General features: G+C 52.0%; 2 protein-coding genes across 5 annotated transcripts; one reads left to right on the forward strand and one right to left on the reverse strand.

Annotated features, from left to right (window-relative positions):
• Positions 1-615: 615 nt before the first annotated feature.
• On the forward strand, positions 616-18,363 carry UNC45A (unc-45 myosin chaperone A). Of its 3 annotated transcripts, XM_087704463.1 has the most exons (20): positions 616-820; positions 915-951; positions 1,034-1,209; positions 1,356-1,445; positions 2,048-2,215; positions 2,859-3,027; positions 5,586-5,756; positions 5,832-6,003; positions 7,860-8,160; positions 8,556-8,650; positions 9,067-9,208; positions 10,318-10,458; positions 10,612-10,739; positions 11,572-11,638; positions 11,725-11,838; positions 11,950-12,065; positions 12,153-12,270; positions 12,346-12,501; positions 14,143-14,176; positions 18,049-18,363. In XM_087704463.1, exons 1-20 carry the CDS (start codon positions 644-646, stop codon positions 18,180-18,182), a joined length of 2,706 nt encoding a protein of 901 aa, XP_087560589.1. In that variant the 5' UTR covers positions 616-643; the 3' UTR covers positions 18,183-18,363. The 3 variants fall into 3 exon arrangements, with proteins under 3 accessions (XP_087560589.1, XP_087560590.1, XP_087560588.1); XM_087704464.1 differs by lacking the exon at positions 18,049-18,363 and having other exon boundaries at positions 14,143-14,522; XM_087704462.1 differs by lacking the exons at positions 14,143-14,176; positions 18,049-18,363 and adding an exon at positions 12,741-13,305.
• Positions 14,830-21,954, reverse strand: PRC1 (protein regulator of cytokinesis 1). Of its 2 annotated transcripts, none has more exons than XM_087704466.1 (14): positions 21,828-21,954; positions 21,619-21,751; positions 21,418-21,540; positions 21,113-21,349; positions 20,872-21,042; positions 20,638-20,787; positions 20,328-20,475; positions 20,105-20,241; positions 19,933-20,028; positions 19,710-19,856; positions 17,322-17,423; positions 16,292-16,393; positions 15,615-15,717; positions 14,830-15,107 (listed from the first exon to the last, which is right to left on the reverse strand). In XM_087704466.1, the coding sequence occupies exons 1-14, from the start codon at positions 21,836-21,838 to the stop codon at positions 15,079-15,081; spliced, it is 1,689 nt and encodes a 562-aa protein (XP_087560592.1). In that variant the 5' UTR covers positions 21,839-21,954; the 3' UTR covers positions 14,830-15,078. The 2 variants fall into 2 exon arrangements, with proteins under 2 accessions (XP_087560592.1, XP_087560591.1); XM_087704465.1 differs by having other exon boundaries at positions 15,538-15,717; positions 21,828-21,952.
• Between the last annotated feature and the right edge of the window lie 424 nt (positions 21,955-22,378).

Below are 22,378 nucleotides of genomic sequence, written 5' to 3' on the forward strand. Positions count from 1 at the left end.
CAGTCCGGGCTGTCTCCGCCTGGGAGCCGCGGGGAAGATGCTGCTCTGGCTCCTGCTGCTGCCGGCCTTCCTCCGGTCAGGCGCCGGCGACTTACAGGCACGGCTCGCTGCTTCTCGCCGGGGCTCGTCCGAGCTGAGCGCCGCCGCCTCGGGGCCTCTCCCGCTCGCGGCTGCCAACACGCATCTCTGCGAGGGGTACTGGGGCGCGGACGGGCGCCTCCACGCCGCCTTCTTCTGCCCGCGCCTTTCCGATGCGCCGGCCGACGCTTACTGCTGTCAGCCCGGCGGGAGCGGCGCCCTCAAGTCCTGCTGCCCGCGACCCGACGCCGACCGTCCCCGGGGCGCCAACGCCACCGCCGCGCTCCCGGCAGGACTCCGGTGAGGCTGGGAAGGCGGACCGAGGAGGGGGTCGCGGCGGGAGGCCTTGCCGCCGGGCTGACGCCGCTCCGTCCCGCTGCAGGAGTCCGTTGCTGCCATTGCTGGCCGTGGTGCTCTATAGCGGAGTCGTCCTGGCGTTGGCCGCGGCCGACCTCCTACACTTCCGCCGCCGCGCCGCCGGAAGGAGTGTCATCACGTGCCCCGTGCAGGGGCCGCCCCCGGAAGTGGTGGCCGTCGCTTCCGCGTGACGCCCACTCGACGTGCCATGGCGGCCTCGGCGATGGCAGAGCTGCGCCGGGAGGGGAACGAATATTTCCAGGCCGGCCGCTACGCGGAGGCGCTGGCCGCGTATGCGCGCGCGCTGGACCTGCCCGAGGCCGGGCCCGAGGCCTCACAGCGCGCCCTGCTGTACCGCAACCGCGCGGCCTGCCATCTGAAGCTGGTGAGCCAAGCCGCCGGGGACGAGGCGGTGGGGGGGTGAGCGGGGGGTGGGAACCGTCTTTTTCGGTTTCCCGTCTGCTGCCTTCCTTTCGCAGGAGGACTACGCGCAAGCCGAAGCGGACGCCTCCCGAGGTGAGCGCCCCCTCCCCCCGCTTCCCCGGCGATCTCGGCCTCGGCCTCGGCCCCAAAACGCCTCTCTTTTGCTCTCGCGCAGCTCTGGAGCTGGACGGGCATGACGTGAAGAGCCTCTTCCGCCGTAGCCAAGCCCTTCGGGGCCTGGGCCGCCTCGACCGGGCCGCCTCGGACCTGCAGCGGTGCGTGCACTTGGAGCCCAAGAACAAGGCCTTCCAGGAGGCACTGCGCGACCTTGGCAGCAGCGCCCAGGAGACGGTAGGCCCCGAGCCCCCTCCGCTCCCGTTGTACCGAGAGGCTTCGGGGATGGACCAATGCCGCGCGGAGCAGACGCTCTTGTCTTCCTCAAGATAAGGCTCTGAATTGGCCATAAGCAAGCCTCTGTCTCTTCCTCTTGATCCCAGATGAAAGCCATGACTTGCACTGACTCCAAAGTAGAAGCCATGTTTAAGTTGCTGCTGAGCAACGAGAAGGATCAAGACAAGAAGCAAAAGGTACTGGTCAGGGATTTAGGATGCCCCTCGTGATGGGCTGGGCAAAATGTGCTGCGTCTCATGAAGCCTGATGAACAAGTTATTCTGAAAGCAGAAGTTTGCTAGTGACAGGTGGGCTGGAAAGAGTGTAGAAGCAGTGCAGAACTTTAGATGTAGCATATTCTTGCTTTCAGTTTAGCAAATATTTTCTCACTCTAGCTGGTCTTTCACTTGTATATTGTATCAGAAATGGAAATAATAATGTGGGTATATAGAGTGTAGGGGCGGTCAGTGAGCATGCAGTCTCATGATAATGGGGCATAAGCTTTGAGGCTCATGCCCCATCTTCCTTTGCTCTCTCCCCAAAGAACCTATAGCAGCATCTCCTGATTTGAAGTAGTAGCAGACTTTAAATCTTGTTACTTAATGGTTTCTCTGGCTTGGATTTAGGGGGTGGGGTCTGTGTGAAGCCTAGGATAGGATTTAGGTTGGAAGGTCTGCTTCTGGTAGTGTATAGCAAGAGGTGGGCATATTATGGGTCAGTATTTCCCAATGCAATATAAATCAGTATGAACAGGGAAATCTTTTTCAGGTAGCTAAACACTGATTCTTTTTCTGACCAGGCAGCTCAGAACTTGATAGTTCTGGCTCGAGAGGAGCCTGGTGCCGAGAAAATTTTCCAAAATGATGGAGTGTGCTTACTGCTGCAGTTATTGGACACAGGCCGTTTGGATATGATGATAGCAGCCTTGCGGACCTTCACCGGCCTCTGCCGTGGCCACTGTTCTCGAGTAAGGGCTGCTGCAAGATGACATTTTTTCGGAGCTGGGGTGGTGGTCATTTGGTTTGCCTCCTGACTCTTTCAAGGATGATGCTTTGGTGCTAATAGCATTTTACTTTCTCTTGGAGTGGCTAACCAAATAATTAGCATACTGGGTGGGTGGGGGTGTCCTTCCTGAACCTACTGAAGCACCTATTGCACACAGCCAGGAACTAGTGAAAGCATCGCTGCTGATCAGACTCCTTTTTGCCTCTGATTTTGTGACCCAGCAAAGGGGCTTGGGAGAGAGCAAGCCAATCACATTGTTCTGTAGCTCAGTTCTGGAAATAGTTTTGGATTTGTGTTGCTCACAAAGTCATGATTCCTTGCCATATTGGAATAGACATCAGCGTGGTTGAACTCTGGTCTTTTTGTATAGTTCAGTGGGGACTAGATTTCACTGTGTTATTGAAAAATCAACCTCACCTCCTTCGGTTTACCGACTTGGATCCCAAAACATTCTGCTTCTCCAGGATTTTGAACAGCTGTGCTTGCTTCCTGAAGAGCAATTCTAGTTAGACTTGAATTTCAGAGTAGCTGGTTCTAAAGAAGATAGGTAAAATGGGTCTACTCTGGATCCTTCCTTTGTCTCAAAGCTGGGTATTTTCTTACAGACGGTGGTGATTCTGAGTGAACTGGGGCCCCAACGCCTCTTTACTGTCCTAGAGAGGGAGGATGAGCAGCTTTCACTGGCTGCCTATAACCTCTTGCAGGTCATGTTTGAGACTCTCAGGCAGGGGCTGCAGAAGGAAGTGGTGCATAAAGACAATGTTTTGGCATCAGGTGAGTCTCCAGCTGCCTTTCTGAAGTTGTGGGGATTACATCACTGTCTGTACTGCTTAGTGGAAGGATGGCCAGAGATACATTTTCTTAAGTCTGGATAGATTACAGGCTGTTCTAATTCAGGCTTGTCAGACTCAAGGCCTGATCCAACCAGATAGGGCCCGTCATGTAGCTAGATCTGGCCCAAGGGGCTGTCCTGGAGACAGCAGAGGCCTGGCGGCTCAGCTCAGGCTGGCCAGGCACTGGTCTATAACTTGATGGTGGCATCTGGGCCAGAACACGGTCAGCCTTTGATCTGCATGGCCATCTTAGAGCTGATATGGGGCTGCCCCCGCTCTACTCCGAGCACACACAGAGGAGGCGATGAGCGGGGCCTGGCGTCCCTGGGGACTGTTTTGCCCCACAGGCTGACTGCATTCTGAGCATTTCCCTTTCATTCAGGATGCCAACACTCGGTGTGTCTCTTTTGCACGCCCAGGGGGTAGAGGTGAGGCAGTGAGGCGGTTTCTTGCTGGCGCGAGGGAGGCTGTGTGGGTTGGCTCAAAGGCTGACTATGTTCTGGACCGGATGGCAGCACCAAATTGTAGAACAGCATCGTGCCCGCACCAATGTCTCTATATCCCATTCACAAGGCCTGGCCTCACAGCCCCCTTTCACTGGGACCAACCCGCCCTCATGTGGGAAAGCTACGGCCAGCAGCTGCAAGGCCTGCGACACTTCCCGAACCCGGAGAAAGGAAGGAGATGGAAATGAGACTTTAGAACCATTGTGCTTCTGCCTGCCAGTTATTTGCTGGGACAGAAGCAGAACTGCCCTTTTGGCATCAGTTTCAGGCATGGAGGAGCGGAAGGGATGGTAGACAAAAAGGGAAGCCGCTGCTCGGCAGCTTTTTTTTTTTTTAAAGCTGGCAGAGGCTTCCCATTTTGACCCCTTCCCCGTCGTTGCCTCTGTGCCTGACAGGCCTCTGTGTGGCTCTCAGCTCGCATCTCCAGACCCGCATACGTGCGTGCGTGTTTGTGTGAGTGTGTGTATGCAGTGGTCTTTCCCCTTGCAGCCCTGCATTGTGACATTGGGGAGGAAAAGAGTAGGAGAAGAGAAGCTAGGATGGGAGCTTCTTGCAGCCTTCTACCGAGCTGGGGGGTGGGGTGGGGGCAAAGCACGATGCGATTGGCAGCAGGTTGGAGGAGATCTGCAGTCCAAAGTACCTTGGGAACACAGCATTAAAATGGTAAAAGATGAGAAAGACAAGCGTTCCAAAAATGCAGCTTTCATTAGTTTGCAACTTTGCCATCGGAGAAGGTATCTGTTGAGGGCACAGGACTGCAAGACAAGACACATGCACAAATGTGCGCGTGATCTGAGCCATGCAACGATGGGGGAGTGGTCAGAATGGGAAGCCTATTGCCTCCTGAAGAAGCACCTTGGGGACTGGCCAAGGAGAGTGAGCACAGCAGCAGCAGCCTCAAGGAGGTAAGCGCAACCGGTTCCACCACAAAACCGCGGTAGACAAAAGCGCGCTCGACGAAAGCGCGTATGTGACGTCATCACAGCGCGACGAAAACATCGCGCTGTGAGCGGTAAATTTAAAATTAAAGCAAAAACCTTACCCTAACCCCCCCCAAACCTAACCCTAAACCTAACGCTAACCCTTAACCTAATGTTAAACCTAACCCTAACGCTTAACGTAACCCTAACCCTAAACCTAACCCTAAACCTAAACCTAACCCTTACCTTTATGTGAATCAGCTTGTTTTAATTTTATTTTAATTTATTTTTAAATTTTTTTCATCGCGCTGCTGATAACGTCAGATACATGCTTTTGTCGAGCGCGCTTTTGTCGACCACGGTTTTGACGGGTCACGAGCGCAACCGAGCGCCCTCTTGGAGAAGCAGGGCTGGGCTGGGCTGGGCTATGGGGTCCCGGTGCCCTGGGAGCTCAAGGGCCAGGCTGAGCACTTGTCTTCCAGGGCTCGGGGCAGCCTGCACAACCATCCAGTGGTCCTCTGTGGCCTGAGAGGGTGAGGTGAGGCTCCTCTGGTGGACAAGAGTTTGCCACTTGCCCTGGTCTCGCCTTCCTCTGCTGGAGTCAATGGATCCCCCAACCCTACCCAGGCCACCACAGGTGCCCCCCGCTGACACGAGTGATGTTGTGCTGCCCCCCAGCCCCCACCATAAGATTAACTACAACCCTGATGCAGCCCTCAGTGAAATCAAGTTTGACACCCCTGTTCTAGATCATGACTCCCATACCAGGAAGGGCCAGAAATGTAAGTTGCATATTTTCCAGTTTTGCAATAAAAAGGGAGCCTGGGCTGCCTTGTTTCAAATTGTGCTGCATGTTGGAGGGGGGGTATTCTGATAAATTACTGTGCTTTTAGACATCTCATATTCATGTTTTTATTTGCATTCACCTTGGATAAAGCATATTGGATGTTTGCAGGAGAACAGTTATACTAAGCGAAGTTATGCCTTTGTTCACTTGTGTGATGTAAGTGATGGTAACTCACAAATATCATTGGAGATGTTGCTTTCTCCTCTATCTGATGCCCTTGCTATAGATTCATCGAAAGAGCTGAGGTTGCTTCTTAGATGGCTATTAGAGGCTCTCACTCGAGTAGGCGTCTCTTCCTATGGTCGTGACAGTATCCTCAATCTGCTGATCAGCGTAATAGCTCCAAAGTCACTGCAAGCCTCCAACAACTCTTTGACTCTTTGGGTCATTGATCATGGTGAGCATGACTCTGTGCAGAAAGTTTTCTGTTCTTGGCCCCTTCTCTTCTTTAGTAAACAATGGTTCCTTGCAGGTCTCAAAGAGATCTTGGAGGTTGGGGGCACAGTGCCCCACAGTCCTGTAGGCCTGCGTGTGACAGAGAACACCCCCATGACTGTGGCCGTGCTGCTCAGTAAGCTTTATGAGGACTTGAAGTGTGATGGCGAGAGAGAGAATTTCCATCGACTTTGTGAGGATTATGTCAGGTAGGTCTGTGAGTGTGTAAATGCAACCCTTTGGAGAGAACTGCTGTTTGACAGAGGGAGCTGTCACTTCTTAGCAATGAAAGCTGGGCTGGTTGTCAGTTTTTTGGCTTTGCTGGCTTTTGTTGGTGAGCATTTCATTGCAGACTCTTCACGAATGAAAGAGGTATGAACTACCATGTTTCCCTGAAATAAGACTGGGTCATATTTGTTTGGGTTCCAAAATAAGCATTAAGGCTTATTTTTGGGAAATCACAGTATTAGGGTGATCAGCCTGGCTGGACGCAGGCACAAGGGGTGGAGAATATACAGGGGGCCAACAGTGTCTAGCAGCAGCTGCAGTCTGGTGGCCCTTTGGTCAGTGCACTCTGTGATTGCCCAGCCCATGCAGCGCAGGTGAGTTCATTACCTATCTGTTCTGACCCCCTTCTCTGTCCAGTAACTAATGCTGAGATAAGCTTAACTGGAATGTACTTTATTAGCAAGAAACCAAATCCTCGGTGGCTGAAAGCCAAGCATAACAACAGATAAGGACCTTGGCAGCAACTCAGACAAGCCTTGTCAGCAATCCAGCCTGCCAAGCTAGTTACAAAAGTTCTCCAACTTTTAGTCATTGCGTTGACTTCTGCAAGAGGGGCGTGTGCGCAAGCAGTCTTTTTATAGCCTGGAGAGAAGCCTAATGACCACCAGCTGAGTGCAATTACCTCCTGTACTTGCGCAACTGTTCCTGACGTCTATTATCTCTTCGGTGCCAGGCATCCAGGAACAACTCACTGCTGGATTCTGGATCACTCTCCCTTTTTTCCTCACCGCTAGTCCAAGGCTCAGGCGCTTCCTGGTGGCCAACCAGTCTCTCTGTGCCCTGCTCGGAGTCGGAACCCTGTCCAGGGTCCTCCACATCCTACCTCGCTGTCGGAGTCTGGTGGCAGCTCCAATGGCACCTGCTGGGCCACAACACCTATCCAAGCAACAGGCGGAGGCAGAGGCATGGTGGGACAAGGCAGATGACCCAGAAGCACTTTGGGAAAGCCGAGAGTCAAGTTGCAGTTGGCAGGTTGCCGCAGGAGGCTCATCTTCAAATGGCAGCACTGGCAGCAGATACAGGCAGAGGCACAGGGAGAGGGGAGGAAAATCAGGTGATCTGGGTCACAGGCAAGCCAAGAGATGAAGACAAGCCTCCCGTGGCCGGCTGCCCACTCCATCCCACTAACTTTGTTTTCCATGGCCAGTTCAGCACATCTGAATCAACTGTTTTCCTGTGCCCACCCCCCTCCATGACGACATTAACTGGGGCTTATTTTGGGGTAGGGCTTATATTAGGCTAAAATCAGGCTAGGGCTTATTTTCTGGTTAGGCCTTAATTTCAGGGAATCACAGTACTTTAGTAGTTGTGTCAGGCCTGGAAGTATCTTCTGCATTGGGCCTTCAGGCCTCCCACAATTAATGCTGTGGGAAAATAGGAGGGGGGATTATATGGAGTGTAGTCTAAGTAACATTCCTTTCTCAGAGACTCAAAAGACTTCCTGTCCTTCACCTGTAGGGGTGTGACTATGAGGCGTCTCCAGTTGGAAGGGGCCTGATTGGACCATGTGATGGACATGTGGGTGTAGGGCAGGGACTCAAATGTTCAATTGGGGAAAATCTGGAAGCTTTCAGATTCGGGTTTTCCCAGATGTGCCAATATGACATCTAATAAAATGGAACTTTGAGGAAACACAAACCTTGAACTCTTCTTCTGTTAGGGGTGTTACTTGGAACCCTGACATGTGGTTTCTTCCTATAACATATATTTAGTATTTACATAGTAGTTCTATATTTAGTCTCTTTGCTCATAGTGGTTCCTCTCTCTTCCTTTCCAGGGACTGGTTCCAGGATCATGGCATGCCTGGGAAACTCAGGGCCATCCAAACAGTGAGCTGTCTCCTGCAAGGCCCTTCAGAGGCTGGAAACCAGGTGCTGGAACTGAATGGCATCATGGAAAACATTCTGGCATTGTGTGCCTCATCTCAGGTGGCTCACCAGCTTGTGGCTGTGGAGGCCCTGATCCACGCAGCTGATAAGGCCAAACGTGCCTCCTTCATCACCGCAAATGGTGTGACACTGCTCAAGGAGATTTACAAGCACAGTGAGCGTGACAGCATTCGCATCCGGGCCCTGGTTGTGAGTAGAAGGAGCTTGTTTTGGATCAGGTTGGGTGACAGGGAGGGAGGGAGCTTATTCAGTGGCACTCCTTTCTCTCTGTCGCTTGTTTGCCTTTGGTAAATGACACCTGCCCGGTGCAGGCAGGTTGTATGAGCCAAGGTGGCGCAGTGGTTAAATGCAGCACTGCAGGCTACTGCTAGATCAGCAGGTCAGCGGTTCAAATCTCACCGGCTCAGGGTTGACTCAGCCTTCCATCCTTCCGAGGTGGGTAAAATGAGGACCCAGATTGTTGGGGGCAATATGCTGACTCTCTGTAAACCGCTTAGAGAGGCCTGAAAGGCCTATGAAGCGGTATATAAGTCTACTGCTATTGCTATTGCTATTGTATGATTGATTGTTGTCTGTGTTTTCAGGGCCTTTGTAAATTGGGCTCGGCAGGGGGCACAGATTTCAGCATGAAACAGTTTGCCGAAGGCTCCACCATGAAACTGGCCAAGCAGTGCTGCAAGTGAGTGTGGGCTTTCCTTGGCTGCAAGAGGTGCTCTGCCCTAAAGTAGTATAGCCTTTATTGTCGTACAAAATAAATACAACAAAAGCTTCCAACACCTTCAGTTCCACCTGTTCTTGCACCCTTTGGGGGAGAAGACATCAAGTATTGCTTGCTGCTTTCACATTTGTAAACGTGGTGAACATCCAAGGGTGAGTGTGATCTGGTTGCAGGTCGACATGTTTTATGCTGAATGGAAGCTAACAGCCTGAGCAGATCTGATGTAGTTGCAGTATGGACTGAATCTGATATTCTGTGATTGCTATCAACCTTGCATGTTTGAGCTCTTGTCCCTAATGGTTGAAGTGAAATTCTAATGCTCCCTACTGAATGGCTGGGGCCTTGGTAGATCTAATGTCCCCTTGTCCCACATCTAGATGGTTGTGCAATGAGACCCTTGATGCTGGCACCCGCCACTGGGCAGCAGAAGGTTTGGCATTCCTTACCTTGGACGCAGATGTCAAGGAAGAACTTGTGGATGACAAGGCAGCTCTCCAGGCTCTGTTCCAGCTGGCACAGGTAGAGCTTCTTTGGGAGTTGACATGATAGGGAGGAAACTATTCCATCATCCATATTCTAATAATGTCCAGTGGCAAAAATCAGCGTGCATCTTTTCTGATTAACAACTTTTAGAAGGGCTTTTATTAGTTCACTTCATCAGATGCAGAGTAGCTGCACAGATGTAGGAGTTAAATTGGGGTGAGATGGGGAAAAATGGCAGAGGAAGATGGTTGGTCTGATAGATTGAAGTGACATGTGAGACAGAGTACTTCATCAATTGTTTAGAACCCATTATATTTGTTGAAAGCAAGATTGTGAGAAGCCTTTTGATGTCTGCAGGTGCAGCTCCTCCTCAATTGGTGATCCTGTGAAAGTCCTTCTTTTCTAAAAGAGTCATTTTGAAGTCTGCTATGCAGGCTCCTGGGAGGTTGAAATGCTTAGACCTTGCTTGAGTTCTGATGTCAAACATGTCCCTTAATTCTTTTGCACAAAGTTGTTCTCTTGATTGTATGAAGAATCCAGAGGGGCATTGCTAGCAGATAATGGCATATCTCGCATTGGAGGAACAACGTGAAAGTGTCTCTAATCCTGTGTGCCTGTGATGGGCTCAGTGTAGATAGAGGCGTCTGGGTTTGAACAGTATCTATCTCCCATGTTGGCCTCTTTGTCCTGTTTTTTCTTGCTTCTTGTAAGAATATGCTTCAGGTTGGGTGGAGTCTGTGCTCAAGTCTGGGTCTGCCCCGTGCTTGAAAATGTCATGTCACCATCCAGTATGACTGCATTGCGTGTTTGTCTGTGATAAAATCAGTAACATTTTGAAAAAAAGATTCTTGTGCAGCCCACTGACTGGTAGCTCAGGGGAAGATAGACTATGCTTGAATGACGGAAGATATGTCCTAAGGATGATAAGACAAGTTGCCCCAAGAGGGATCCGCTGGCAGTGTCCAGTGGAAGAAGATAGCTGTCTCTGGAGATACTCAGTATTGATTTTTGGAACACTCTGGCTTAAGTGCTTGTTTATCCAATTCAGAATTCCAGGATATCTGCAAGTTATAGATGCTTATTGGTGAACTCAAAAGGGCTGCCAAATAAACTTCCCCTCTCCCTGCTCCTTGCTTCCATCCTAGTCAGAGAATCGGAACTGCTTATTTGCAGTGGCCTCTACACTGGTCAACTGTACCAACAGCTATGACTTTGAGGAACCTGACCCACAGATGGTGGAGCTTGCTAAATATGCCAAGCAGCATATCCCTGAGAAGCACCCCAAGGTGAGAGAGAAAAGTGCCCAGGGGGATGAGGAGTGGAGGCAAAAGCCCTGAGGGAGAGAAGGGATTGCGCATCTTAGGGAGGTGGCAGAGGTGCAATGGAGCTGCCTATAAATGGCAGTCCTTACTGGTGCCTTCACTCATCTCATCTTCTAGGATAAGCCAGAGTTCGTCCATAAGCGTGTGCAGAAGCTCTTGGCCGCAGGTGTGGTTTCGGCTCTTGTTTGCATGATCAAGAACGAGAGTCCTTCTTTAAGCCCTGCCTGCCGGGAGCTGATTTCCAGGTGAGGCTCTGTGACTTGACCTTGAATCCAGAGGTGAATAAACTGGGAATATTCAGGTGGGACTGGCAGTGGGGAGGGGTTCCTCAGTGTACAGCATGAGTTTCTGGGGGAGAGGTGGCCGCTCATCTTCCCTGCCAAAGATGACTTGCATCTCGAGACATTCAGACATTGGTTATTGCTCCATTGATTGAACATACCTGTGAGATACAGTTTCTCATTTTGCTGCTGACCTTGCTAGGCAGTGGTTCCTCTAAGACCTATACTTGGACAAGAGAAGGGAAAGGACTGCAGAAGACTCTTGAGAACCGGCAGTCCATGGGCTCCATGCATCTCCATAGTCCTTCCAAGAAAAGGGTTTGAAGCATCTTTTTCTCCCTGGGGCTTATTGGAGCAAACTAGCATTATGATTCCTGAGACAGGAGATCATTAGTTGAATGGTCTTGGTTTGGGGGGTGGGGGTGGGAGGTGTCAGGGCCCAGTAGAGACTCTAGGGATGAAAATTACAGCCCAGCCCTGCTTTCTGCAGCTGCTGTTTTTTGGCCCTTCCAGGGTCCTCAGTTAAAACCAGAGTCCCAAAAGTTGGAAAATGCCATTTGCCTGGTGCAGGAATCTAGCTGAAAGCATGCCAGTGGAGGCCATGTCACCTGCACCTGAAATTGCTCTCTGATGAGGCAGGGTTTCTGGTTCCTGTGTGTCTTAGCTCAGTGGTAGGGTGGAGATAAGGAGTCCTATTTGCTTGCCATCTCTACTCCCACATGGCTGGTGGGAAGGTATGTGCTTGAACCTGGCTCTGACACCCCCCCCCCCTTCTCCAAATCCTGCTGTGCTGCAGGGTTTTCCAGGCCATAGTGGATAACCCAGAGAACCGTGGAGCTGTGGTAGCTGCTGGAGGGGGGAAGGTCAGTATTGCCCCTTCCTCCTCTTTCTCTTCCCTGCAAGGCTCTCAGGGCTGAACAGTGTTTCCCCCTTCCCTGTCACCCAACAGGCGCTCATCCCTCTGGCTCTGGAGGGGACTGAAGTGGGGCAGAGCAAGGCCGCCCAGGCTCTGGCCAAGATTGCCATTACTACAGCTCCGGAGATGGCCTTTCCTGGAGAACGGGTCTGTGTGGGGCAGCACTGGTGGGAATGGGAGGCGGCTCTTCTTTGTTCCTCCTCTCCTGTGAGCAGGGCAGGGCTCCTCCCAGCTGAGCCTGGCACTTTTCTTCCACAGGTCTATGAGGTGGTCAGACCCCTGGTGAGTCTCCTGCATTTGACTCGTTCCGGTCTGCAGAATTTTGAGGGGTTGATGGCACTCACCAACCTGGCTGGGACCAGTGAGAGGCTAAGGTAAGGCCTGTTTTGGGTCTGGGAAGGCGAGGTCCTTTGGGGTCTCAGCATGGCTTCTGTGGCTACTTCTCCCCATGTCTCCTGCAGGCAGAAGATTGTGAAGGAAAAGGCCGTGCCCATAATCGAAGGCTACATGTTTGAGGAGCACGAGATGATTCGACTGGCAGCCACGGAGTGCATGTGCAACCTGGCCTTGAGCCCCCAGGTGGGCAGCTGAGAGCAGGCTGGGGAGGGCTGGGCACTACCCCACAGGCCTAACAGCTGTTTGTCTTTCATACAGGTGGCGGAGCTGTTTCTAGCCGAAGGCAGTGATCGGCTCAAATTGTTGGTTTTGTACAGTGGGGAAGAAGATGAGAGGCTTCGTCGGGCAGCTTCTGGGACGCTGGCGGTCTTGACCTCGCTGCTGCCACAGATCTGTGTCCGGATTTCCCAAGTGGTAAGTTTGTGTGAGCTAACACTCTCTCGCTCACAGAAACACACACTTCCTGAAGAGGGCACCTTGCTCTCTCTGTGAGCCTGGGAAGGCAAGAGGCACGATCTTCTGCCACAGACCTGCTTTTCCAGGGGCACTGCCAACTCTGGAAGCAGGGCTGTTGCTTGGTGGAGCATCCAGTGGGTTGCAAGGGCAGGGTCGGGCATGCCTGCCACCTGCCTCTTGTTGCTTCTCCTTCCAAGACAACAGACTGGCTGGAAATCCTGCAGTCTCTGCTGTTCAGCCCCTGCATAGAGCTTCAGCATCGTGGCGTGGTAGTGGTGAGAAACATGATGGCAGCCAACCGGGAGGTGGCCACGAAGCTGATGGAGAGCGAGATGCTGGAGATATTGTCCATGGCGACCAGAGCAGAGGACAAGCCCCAGGTGGCTCAGTTGGCCCAGGAGTGCCTGGCTCATGCAGTCTCCTATGGCTTGATTAAGCCCAATGCTGCTGCTAGGGAGTGAGGGCCCTCATTCCATCCCCCCCCCCCCGGGCTCAGAAGCACTTCTGCAGCACCTGGCCCACACACCAGGCTGGGCCTGGTGGGGCACTACTGGCTGCTGGGACTTGTCAAAGCGGAAATTCTTTGGGGTCCTGGGACAGACACGCAGACACACAAACTGAGAGACTGCCCTGGGGCAGGAGGGAAACATACACAACACTGGTTCTCTCTTGCACTTTTGGCATTTTGTACACTGGCAGACAACGCTGTAGGATTTAGGGAATAATGGGACACACTGTATAAATAAAAACAAAAAAACCCTTTTTGTGCATCTGGTATATTCAATGTTTGAAATTATAGCATTTGGAATAGTGAAAGGAGCTCTGTGTGGCCAAGGGAGAGGCAGGAGGAAAAAAAAATCAGAAATTGTCTCTAAGGGGGAATTGTGGTTTCCATTAGATTGACTCAGATCTCCAGCTGGGTGCCAGTGTTAAAGGCAATGCCCAGAAGGCCCCTTGGTTGAGTGCACAGGCCCCTCCCTGTCAGACCTGGAAGCCATCATTTACAAGCCTCAGAGTCTTTTTTTCGTTGGCGACATTACTTGGAACCCTGACAACCCAGCTTTATCCAGCAGCAACTGTCACCCGCCCCCTGGGCTGCTAGACTCTGCCTCGCAGGGTGATTGATGATCCAGGCCGCCTGGCTCTGCCAGGGCCAAGGCTGCACCATCCATGGCAGTTGCTTGCAGCAAAGCATCCTCCATGCAAGCCAATGGCGCTGGGGCCAGGCCAGGTGGGGAATAGCTGGTTCAGCTTCTGGTTTTTGCTGAAATGGTGGCACGGAGGGCAGGCCTGAGCCTCTGTCGGGGGGGGGGGGGGGCTGTGTGCTGCATGAGGCCAAGCCGGACCCTCTAAGACGCATGTGCTGTTGCGAGAGGCTGCACTGGAAGCCTGACCCACCACTATGGGGCTGGCTGCCCTCCTAGGCAGGCAGGCAGAGGTGTGGCCACGACCTCAACAACTCCAGATGACACACCCTTTCCCCCACAGGGCTGCAGCTGGTGGCCATTGGCTACATGGTCCCCCAGACCACCTTTCCCAGTGCTACCCGCTGTCCCCACTGCAGCCCTTGCTGCTTCACTCTGCTTGTTTCCTTTTCAGGTGCCAGCCATCTCTACACCTGGGGCTGCTGTAGGTAAGGCACTTGGGAGGCTTGACCAGGTTTTGTGGGGCCAACTGTTTTCCCAGGGAAATATGACCAGTTGGGGGAACCAGGATGTGGCCATGTCCAACAGGCATTTCTCTGGAGGTTGAGCAACTTCACAGAGTTCAATCTTGATCCCAGAACGTGAATGAGAATTTTGAGCGGGGATGGTGATGGTGGTCAGTGGTCACTGCAAATTTCCTCCGAAGTGAGCAGCACAGATGTTTCTTAAGGCAGCACAACAATGTTTACATATCAGAAGCACAACATTAAATGCAGAATAAAATTATCTTTTATGTAGAGCAAAGTCTGACATTAAAAAAAAGCTTTTTCAAAACAGTACAACTGATTTTTTGCTGCTCACCTACATCTTTGAACAAGCGAACAGCCACACAAATAAATAAGAGGCTGCTGTAGTGAGGAAGGTGCAAATCTAGCCATGATCATTAAATGTACAGTCGAAGTGCCAGGGGTGCCAGCCCAGCCAGGAGACGGGCCAGTCAGTGAAGAGGGAGGTGGTGCATCCTTGTAGAGGACTCCCTTCCTTTGCCCAAGGTGAGCAGGAGGCCACTGCTAAAGAGCAGGGCCTGGGTGGACAAGGTTGCCCAAGGAAAGGAGGAAGGCAAACCTCCACCTGCTGCTCCCCCCCTGCCCCCCGGCACCCCATGAACAAGGCAGCAGGCCACGGCCCAGAAGCTGCTGCATCTAAACCTTTATTCCCTGTAACATAAAACCTGGAAATCAATTCATTAAAAACAGTGGCAGCATAAACCGGGCCCCAGAAGGTCCAGTTCATGGTGGACCCTGGATGGTGAGTGGATCCAGGGCTGGTAACAGCCCCTCTTCAGGGGTCAGGATTGGAAGCCGTGGAGTTGAGGACATGGGATCGGTGCTCAGATTTGGAAGCCTCTGAAAGTGCGCGCTGGGGAGGGAAAAGAACAGTTGGTGTGAAGGTGGCAGAGGGAGCTGCGGGGAGGGGGGGGCAGGGGTTTGAAAGGCAATGGGGTAGGTATTTGGACAACATGGGGGGCTTTTGATAGGAGGGGAAGCAGCGGCAGGGAAGGAACTGGGTAAAGGGAGATAGAACTGTGGGCTGCCCTGCCCAAGCTTGCCTCCAGCCATGGAGCCCTCTTTCATGGAGGCCCCTCCCTCACCACTGCCATTTACAGGCAGGGGAAGCAGCAGCAAAAGGAGCCCCATCAGTAAGTAGGACCCACCCAGCCCTTGGTCTCCCTTTGGCCAGGGCTGACTGGCCAGAGGCCCAGAGGGGGAATGCAGCCAACTGGCGACTCTCGCTCCAGAGCCAGCCGGGACAGAAGGGCAGAGGGGAAGAAGAGGGAGAAGGGAATTACCGCAAATGCCGAATAGGTGCTGGCAACAGAGTAAATGCTGCCATTGTGCTGGGCAGGGGCTGTCAGGGTACACCCACCGCTCAGAGGTGTTCTGTTGAGCTGAGACACGTTCTCCTTGTTGCACTCCATCTGGCCTTTGGAAGGGGTCTTGGCAACCACACGGATGGGGGTCCGGACAAGCTGCAGGTAGAGAGGGGAGTGGCACTTTGGGCAAGGACAGCCAGAAGATTAAAGGAAGGAGCACAGGAAGGGCCATGTTTGACAAAGGCATTAAGCCATGGTGCAGCTCTTCTGGGAATTTAGGACTGCCACTCTCCATCCTCCTCAAACAATTGCTCTAAAGCCACTCAGTCCCTAGTGCCACAGGTATGTGCAATGTGGGCTCCATGAACTCTGGTGCTCTTGCCTGAGCACAGCTGACAGGGCAATGCAGGAACGGCCCAGCTGTCATGTGGCTTTTGCTTTCTGCGTAATTTTGTCTGCATTCCAAAACCTTGAGCTGCAGAAGGCCTGTGCCACAGCTAAAGGGCTAGATTTAGGCAGCAGCCCACCCAAGGAGGTTAAGCACCTCTATTGTGGCCAGGACTTCTTGCCAAGTGCCAGCTGCACCCGAAGCCAGTGCAGCACTTGGGCATTGCAATGGTGTTAGTTAGGCCAATTCCCACTGCTGAACTTCCTGTAGTTTCTGCAGCCTCTTGGCCTTTTGACAGAGCTGGAAATGGGATGGGAGGCTGCCTTCCTCCAGACTCTTTACCTTGCTTGCAGACAGGGGTGGGTGGCATCTGGGGGAGTTTAACACCGAACCTCTCAGGGCTGAGCGGATGGTGCTGTTGGGAGTTGTGGTGGTAACGTTGAGCTGCAAGAAAAGTCCAGGCGTTAGGGAAAAAAGGGGTCCCTGGTGCACAGCAAAAAACATCTGGTGGCCGTTTCCAGGGGAAAATACTGCTAATCAATTCTCACTTTCAGATCTACCACATGTCTTTACATCACAATACCTTCGGCTGCACAGAAAATGGATTAGAAACCTGATCAAGGACATAATTTTATTGTGTCTCACACTTCTTGCCCTGCCCTCAGATGCTGTGGGGAGTAGGATGATCCCCTCTTGGAACACTACTATCCTCTTACCCCTAGTCCTTTTCACTAGACTAAACATGCCCACTTCCTGCAACTGTTCTTCATGTTTTAACCTCCAGCCCTCTAATCGTCTCCGTTGCTCTTCTCAATTGTACATTGAAATGTGTCCCTGTGTAGGGATGATTGTATGCTTCTGGTGGAACCTGGTGCTGAGTTGCAAGAGGGTGGGGGCCTTTCCCATAAAGCTCAGGCAGATCAGCCTTAAATCACTGGTGTGCAGGGATCCTCCCCTAAATCTTTCCAAGGGGCTTTAGTCTGGTAAGATTTTCTTTATGGGTGAAAAGCAATAGTAACTACCCTGAGCAAACCAGGTTCTTGGTACCTTGCACCTGATAACACTGTTGGGAGGCATTTGTATCCTAGAGATGCCCTCCAACCTCTCCGGTTTTTTAAAACTACATTTGTTTAGAAAAAAGCTTCTAACTGGGATATGTAGCAAATAATAAAGCCACCACCCCACTTTCTGGGTTAGTCCTGGACCCGAGGTGTCTTCAGGCATTCAAAAGAGGCCAGGGGTGTCCAGAGCTCCAGCAAAAAAAGTCCACAAAGGGAAAAGATGACACTAAAGAGGAAAGGAAAAAAGCTGTCCTGCATTTATATATGCGAGGTAAAAAGGTAAACCCTGACTTCTGGGTGATCCCACTTACCTTCCGTGCTTTGCCAGGTGTAGTGATGCCCAAAGCCCGTCTCTTGGTGGGGGTGCTGCCATAGAGCATCTCCTCTTCCATCTGTCGGGACTTTTTGAGTTGCTGAAAGGCAGAACGGAATGGGAGTAGGCTAAACAGGAACTGGCGTATCTGAAATGGATCTCAAGCGAACTTTTTAGTTAAATCATCTCTTTGATTTAGTTCATCAAAGAGATGGACCAGCTGCTTAGCTATCACACTTGGAATCGGAGGGCAAGTCAGAAGTTGGGGGAGGAAGACTACGCAGGAGGGGCTGCAATTCGCCATCTCTGCCAAGTGCTTAGAGCACAACTGGAACCGGCTCTGCTTCCAAGTGGGGAAAGAAACCTTCTGACATCCAGTGGTGGACCCCTGCTCTGCATGTCCCAAAACCCACAAAAGACCCCCTAGGTCTTTGATGTGTTTAGAGCTCTGAGAGGCAAAGGAATAGCCATCTTAGAGCACAGAATCATAGGACTGGAAAGAACCTCGGTGGTCTGCACATGGCTGGCTCATACTTGGTCCACTAGGACATCTTGCGCTCTCTCACATTTGGTAGATGCCACCCACTCTGTACCTGGGCATTTGGTTATCCTTGCCTAAGTGTAGGACCTGACTTTTCTCACCCCTGAACTGCTTTTTGTCCCAGATGCTGTTGGCGCCTTTGAGACATCATTCCATTCACCTACTCCTTTTCTAATTGTTTTAGGAAATTACTTGTTAGCTGCTTTTCAGCTACCAAGAGCTTTGGGATTGAAAGACTTTGCAGCACCAGGTGTGTCTCCTTCAGCCTTAGTGAGAAATATAAATTTTAAGAACTTAACTTTATTTTTGGAGAATTAACAGCAAAAAGGTGAATAAAACATTGATTTTCAAATGGACAACAGGACAAGAAAAATTTGAAATAAAAATTTAGAATTATAAAGAATCTTTTCCATGAGAAAATGCTTTCATTCTGAATTCTTCCCAAAACAAATTATAAAAAATTGGATACCAGAAGGAATTAAAGATTAATTAAAGGAGAACATTCAAACTTGACTTACTAATATAGAATGAAGCAAAATATTTAAATATTAGATGTACTGAAGGGTATTTTTGAACAAAGGAAACAGAAATTAATATCTGCCTCTGTAGATAGACTGTGCTTCAAAGATGCCATGCAAGAGGAACAAACAGTTCTTGGCATGATTGAGACTGATCTGAAAGCGGCTTTAAAAATGAAAGGCTACAAGAATGACAAGGAAAAAGATGCTTCACAGGGCATACAAAAGAAATCGACTCATGCTTAATAATTCAAAGGATGACAAACCAAGAAAAGAACCTGGATAATTTTCCTATATTGGATTTAGAGAACAGGATTGTTAATGTTTTGAATAATTTTGTGAGAAGGGACAAAGAAATATGAAAAGAAATGTTGTAGGTATAGGCCACGCCCGGGTAGTGGGCCACAGGTTGAGGACCCCTGTTCCAAGATATTATTTGAAGGGATTAAAGGCCATGATTGTTAAAAGTGAAGGTTGAACTAGACCTGTTCTTCTCCCTTCAATGGATCTGGAGCCAAGGTGGCGCAGTGGTTAAATGCAGCACTGCAGGCTACTGCTAGATCAGCAGTTCAGCGGTTCAAATCTCACCGGCTCAGGGTTGACTCAGCCTTCCATCCTTCCGAGGTGGGTAAAATGAGGACCCAGATTGTTGGGGGCAATATGCTGACTCTCTGTAAACCGCTTAGAGAGGCCTGAAAGGCCTATGAAGCGGTATATAAGTCTACTGCTATTGCTATTGCTATCTTTGCTGGTTTCAGGACTGAAATAACAAGGCCTGATAGATTTGTTTATGTGTAACCAGTGGGATAAGGGGAGAAAATATTGTGTTTTTCCAACAGTTACTAAAGGGGAAAGTCATTTCTTTACATATTTATTCTTGTTTTGTATTTTTTATTCTTTTCCTTTTTTAGTTTATATTTGTTTTTAACTCTTTATGTTTTAGCTTACATCTAACTGTAAGATAGGCAGCCAATAAAATGTATATATAAAATATAATAAAATAAAAAGTTTTTATTGATATAAACTTTAATAAAATTACTATTAAAAACAAACAAACAAACAAACAAACAAACAAACATTGCTGGAGGGAGCCCAGAACTGCCTCCTTGGGAGAAGGGGGAAGCAACTGCTGGGTGGGCTTAGAGGCAAAATCGTTCCTCCTGGCTGCCCTCTGGCTAGAAGGGACTAAGCACAGCTACCAATCAACAGGCTTGCTACCCTTTTACCATTCTGGGAGTTGAAGTCCACAAGTCTTAAAGTTCCCAAGTTTGGACACCCCTGGGATAAACTAACAGCTATGTGTGGAAGGCTGAGGCTATCCACTCACCCGTTCCTGCTTTTCCTTCTCCTTCTCCAGATGATGGAGGCGCCATTGCTCAGCCACATGCTCCATAAAGGGCTGCCCGCTCACTAGGAAGTCCTGAGCATGCTCTTGCTGCCACAGCTCAACACGGACCCTCAGCTCCTCCTCCAACTGCACTAGAAAAAGTCAAGTTTAGGTGGGGCTGCCAGAGGTTCACAGGATAGGGAGAGTGGCTAGGACCACTTGCCTTGGGAAGGGTCTTCTGCAGCTTGGCACGCAGCTTCTCTTCTTTCAGGAGGTTGCCTCCTCGGTTGGTGAAGCGACTTAGATCGGTGGCCTTTTTCTACAGGGAGGAAAAGGTGAGAGTCTCATGCTGCCTGGAGAGGCAGCTGAGCCCACACAGCCCAGCTCACAACTACCTCAAGCTCCTGAAAGAGACACCAGCTCCTCTTCCATTTGTGGATTGCTTCAAAGAGCTCTTGATGTGTCTCGTAATAATGCTTTAGTCGCATGAGCTCATTGTCATGTTGCTGCAACAACTCTTCGCTGAAGGTGTCTATGATGGAGGAAAACATGTGGGATGGCAGAAAGGGGCCATTGAAGATGGCTTCACTCACCTTCCAACACTGGCCCCCAACCTACCTTCATAGTAGGGGCCAAAGGAGCACCTCTGCTCTTCCCCCAAAAAGCACTTGTCCCAGTAAGTGGCCAGCTCAGCCCGAATGGCCACCACCACCTTCTGCAGGTTCTGGCACTTCAGTTCCTCCAAGCGGTCAACTTCTAGGTGCAGCTAAAAGTGGCAGGGCAGAGAGGAGTCAAGGCAATGAAACACAAGGAAGAAGGGCTTATCTGACGCATAACCTTTCAATACGAATGTAGGGGCGAGTGCTGCTCCTGGACCTCCAGGAGCCGGCAGGGCCCTCGTACCCAGGAAGGGAGCCTAGCCTCTTACAGCGTCCATAATGCTGGCTCTGGAGCCCTCCATGTATGGAGCAAAGGCATTTCTCTCTTCAAGAGGCACTTGCAGCCAGTCCCAGAGCATCAGGATGCGGCAGCGCAGTTCTTCACATACAGCCTCTTTCTGAGCTCTTCTCTCCTCCAGCTGGGAGACAACAAAGGAACAGCCTTAGGTCCAAGGAGAACTAAAGGAAGATAGGTGGGTGCCTTCCCAGCCCATTCCCCCAACCTGCTGCAGCAGATCCTTCAAAGCAGCTAAGTTGTTCAGGGAGAAGCAGAAGGTGCCTGAGTCCTGGCACATGGCTTCTCGCTCAAAGGTGGTGCTGGGCTCCTGCTCCAACTCCTCCATACAGAGGATGACCTTCTGCTTCAGGTGGACAAACTCTGCCTGCCGATGCTCCTAAGGGGAAAGGAAATGGTCAGCATGAAGCCGCACCAAGCCACCCTTCCCCTCTTGGAGACGCCCAGACCTTCTCAGCTGCCAAGGATGCCAGGTGGCGCCGGAAGCAGTCCAGGTCCGCCAGGCTGGGCACAGCCTCGCTGCTGCCAATGTTGTAGGGCGCCTGGCCCAGCAGCCCCGCCAGCTCCTGGTCGCGCTCCTGCAGGGCGCGCAACTCCTGCCGCCGCTCGCGCTTCTGCTTGAGCATCACCTCTACTCGGGTGCGCAGATCTTTCTCCAGCTGCAGGATGGTGGCCTCCTCCTCCTCCTGCAAGACAGGCAGGTGGTAGGCGGGCTCCGGCGGTGGGGGCGCGGGGCACCGCTACGTGGACTCACCTGGAAGGGCGCCAGCTGCAGCTCCTGGCACAGCGCGGCCAGCTCCCTTCGGCACAGCGCGATGCTTTTCAGTAGCCGCTCCCGGAGGCTCTCCTCTTCCGCCACCATCTGCTCCAGCAGGTCCTGCACGGCGCCGGGGAGAAGAGCGCGCTTCAGTCACCGGCCGCCCCACTCCCCCGCCCCTGCCGCCCCGCCGCTCACCTTGACGTGCCTCTTGACCACTTCGGTGCGCTGCAGCCGCTGCTCCTCCGGGATGCCGATCTCCTCCCAGATGCCGCGCAGGTGGCTCAGCGCCTGGGTCAGGCAGGCTACCGACTCGCCGGCCAGGACCTCGCTGTGCAGGGAGGGAAGCCATCAGCTCTGTCGCCCCCGACTCGGACCACCCCCCGGACCCCCGGGCCCCCTCGCACCTGCGTCTCATCTTGGCCGGCCAGGGGGTTCCGCGCCTGCTGCACCTCAGTCCCGACCGTTTCTGCTTCGCGATTCAAATCCCCGCCGCGCTGCGATTGGCTCAGCCGAGGGCCCGCTCACGAGTGCTCTTTCGCGGCCAATCCGGGGCCGGCGGCCGCTGTGGGCGGGGCCAGAAAGGCTAGCGTTACGAAGGGCACCCGCGGGCCCCTCCGCGTCGCTGCAGGGAGGGGCGTTGCTGGCCTCGCACCGGATTGTCACCGCGCTGCCTCGGCCAGGCTGCCCGCCCCCTGAGTCGCCCCGCAGCTCGTGGCGCGAGCCTAGAAACCCGGAGAAGCCGCCTTCTAGTGCAGCCTTGGCCGACGCTGGGCCAGTCATCGCCCCTTGCAAGAAAGCGGCAGGCTCCGCCCCGAATCAGACCCAGATGGGAAGAAACGGTGGGTGGTCTTCCCTTGCTCCACTAGGCCTACTATCCTCCGCGAGCTGCACTGGCTACCCATTAGTCTCCGGACTCACTTCAAGGTGCTAGTCGTTACTTATAAAGCCCTGCATG

The sequence above is a fragment of the Thamnophis sirtalis genome, unplaced genomic scaffold (assembly GCF_051295495.1).
Source record: "Thamnophis sirtalis isolate CommonGarterSnake01/CBP01778 unplaced genomic scaffold, rThaSir2_p1.2 scaffold_2, whole genome shotgun sequence".
NCBI lineage: Eukaryota > Metazoa > Chordata > Lepidosauria > Squamata > Natricidae > Thamnophis > Thamnophis sirtalis.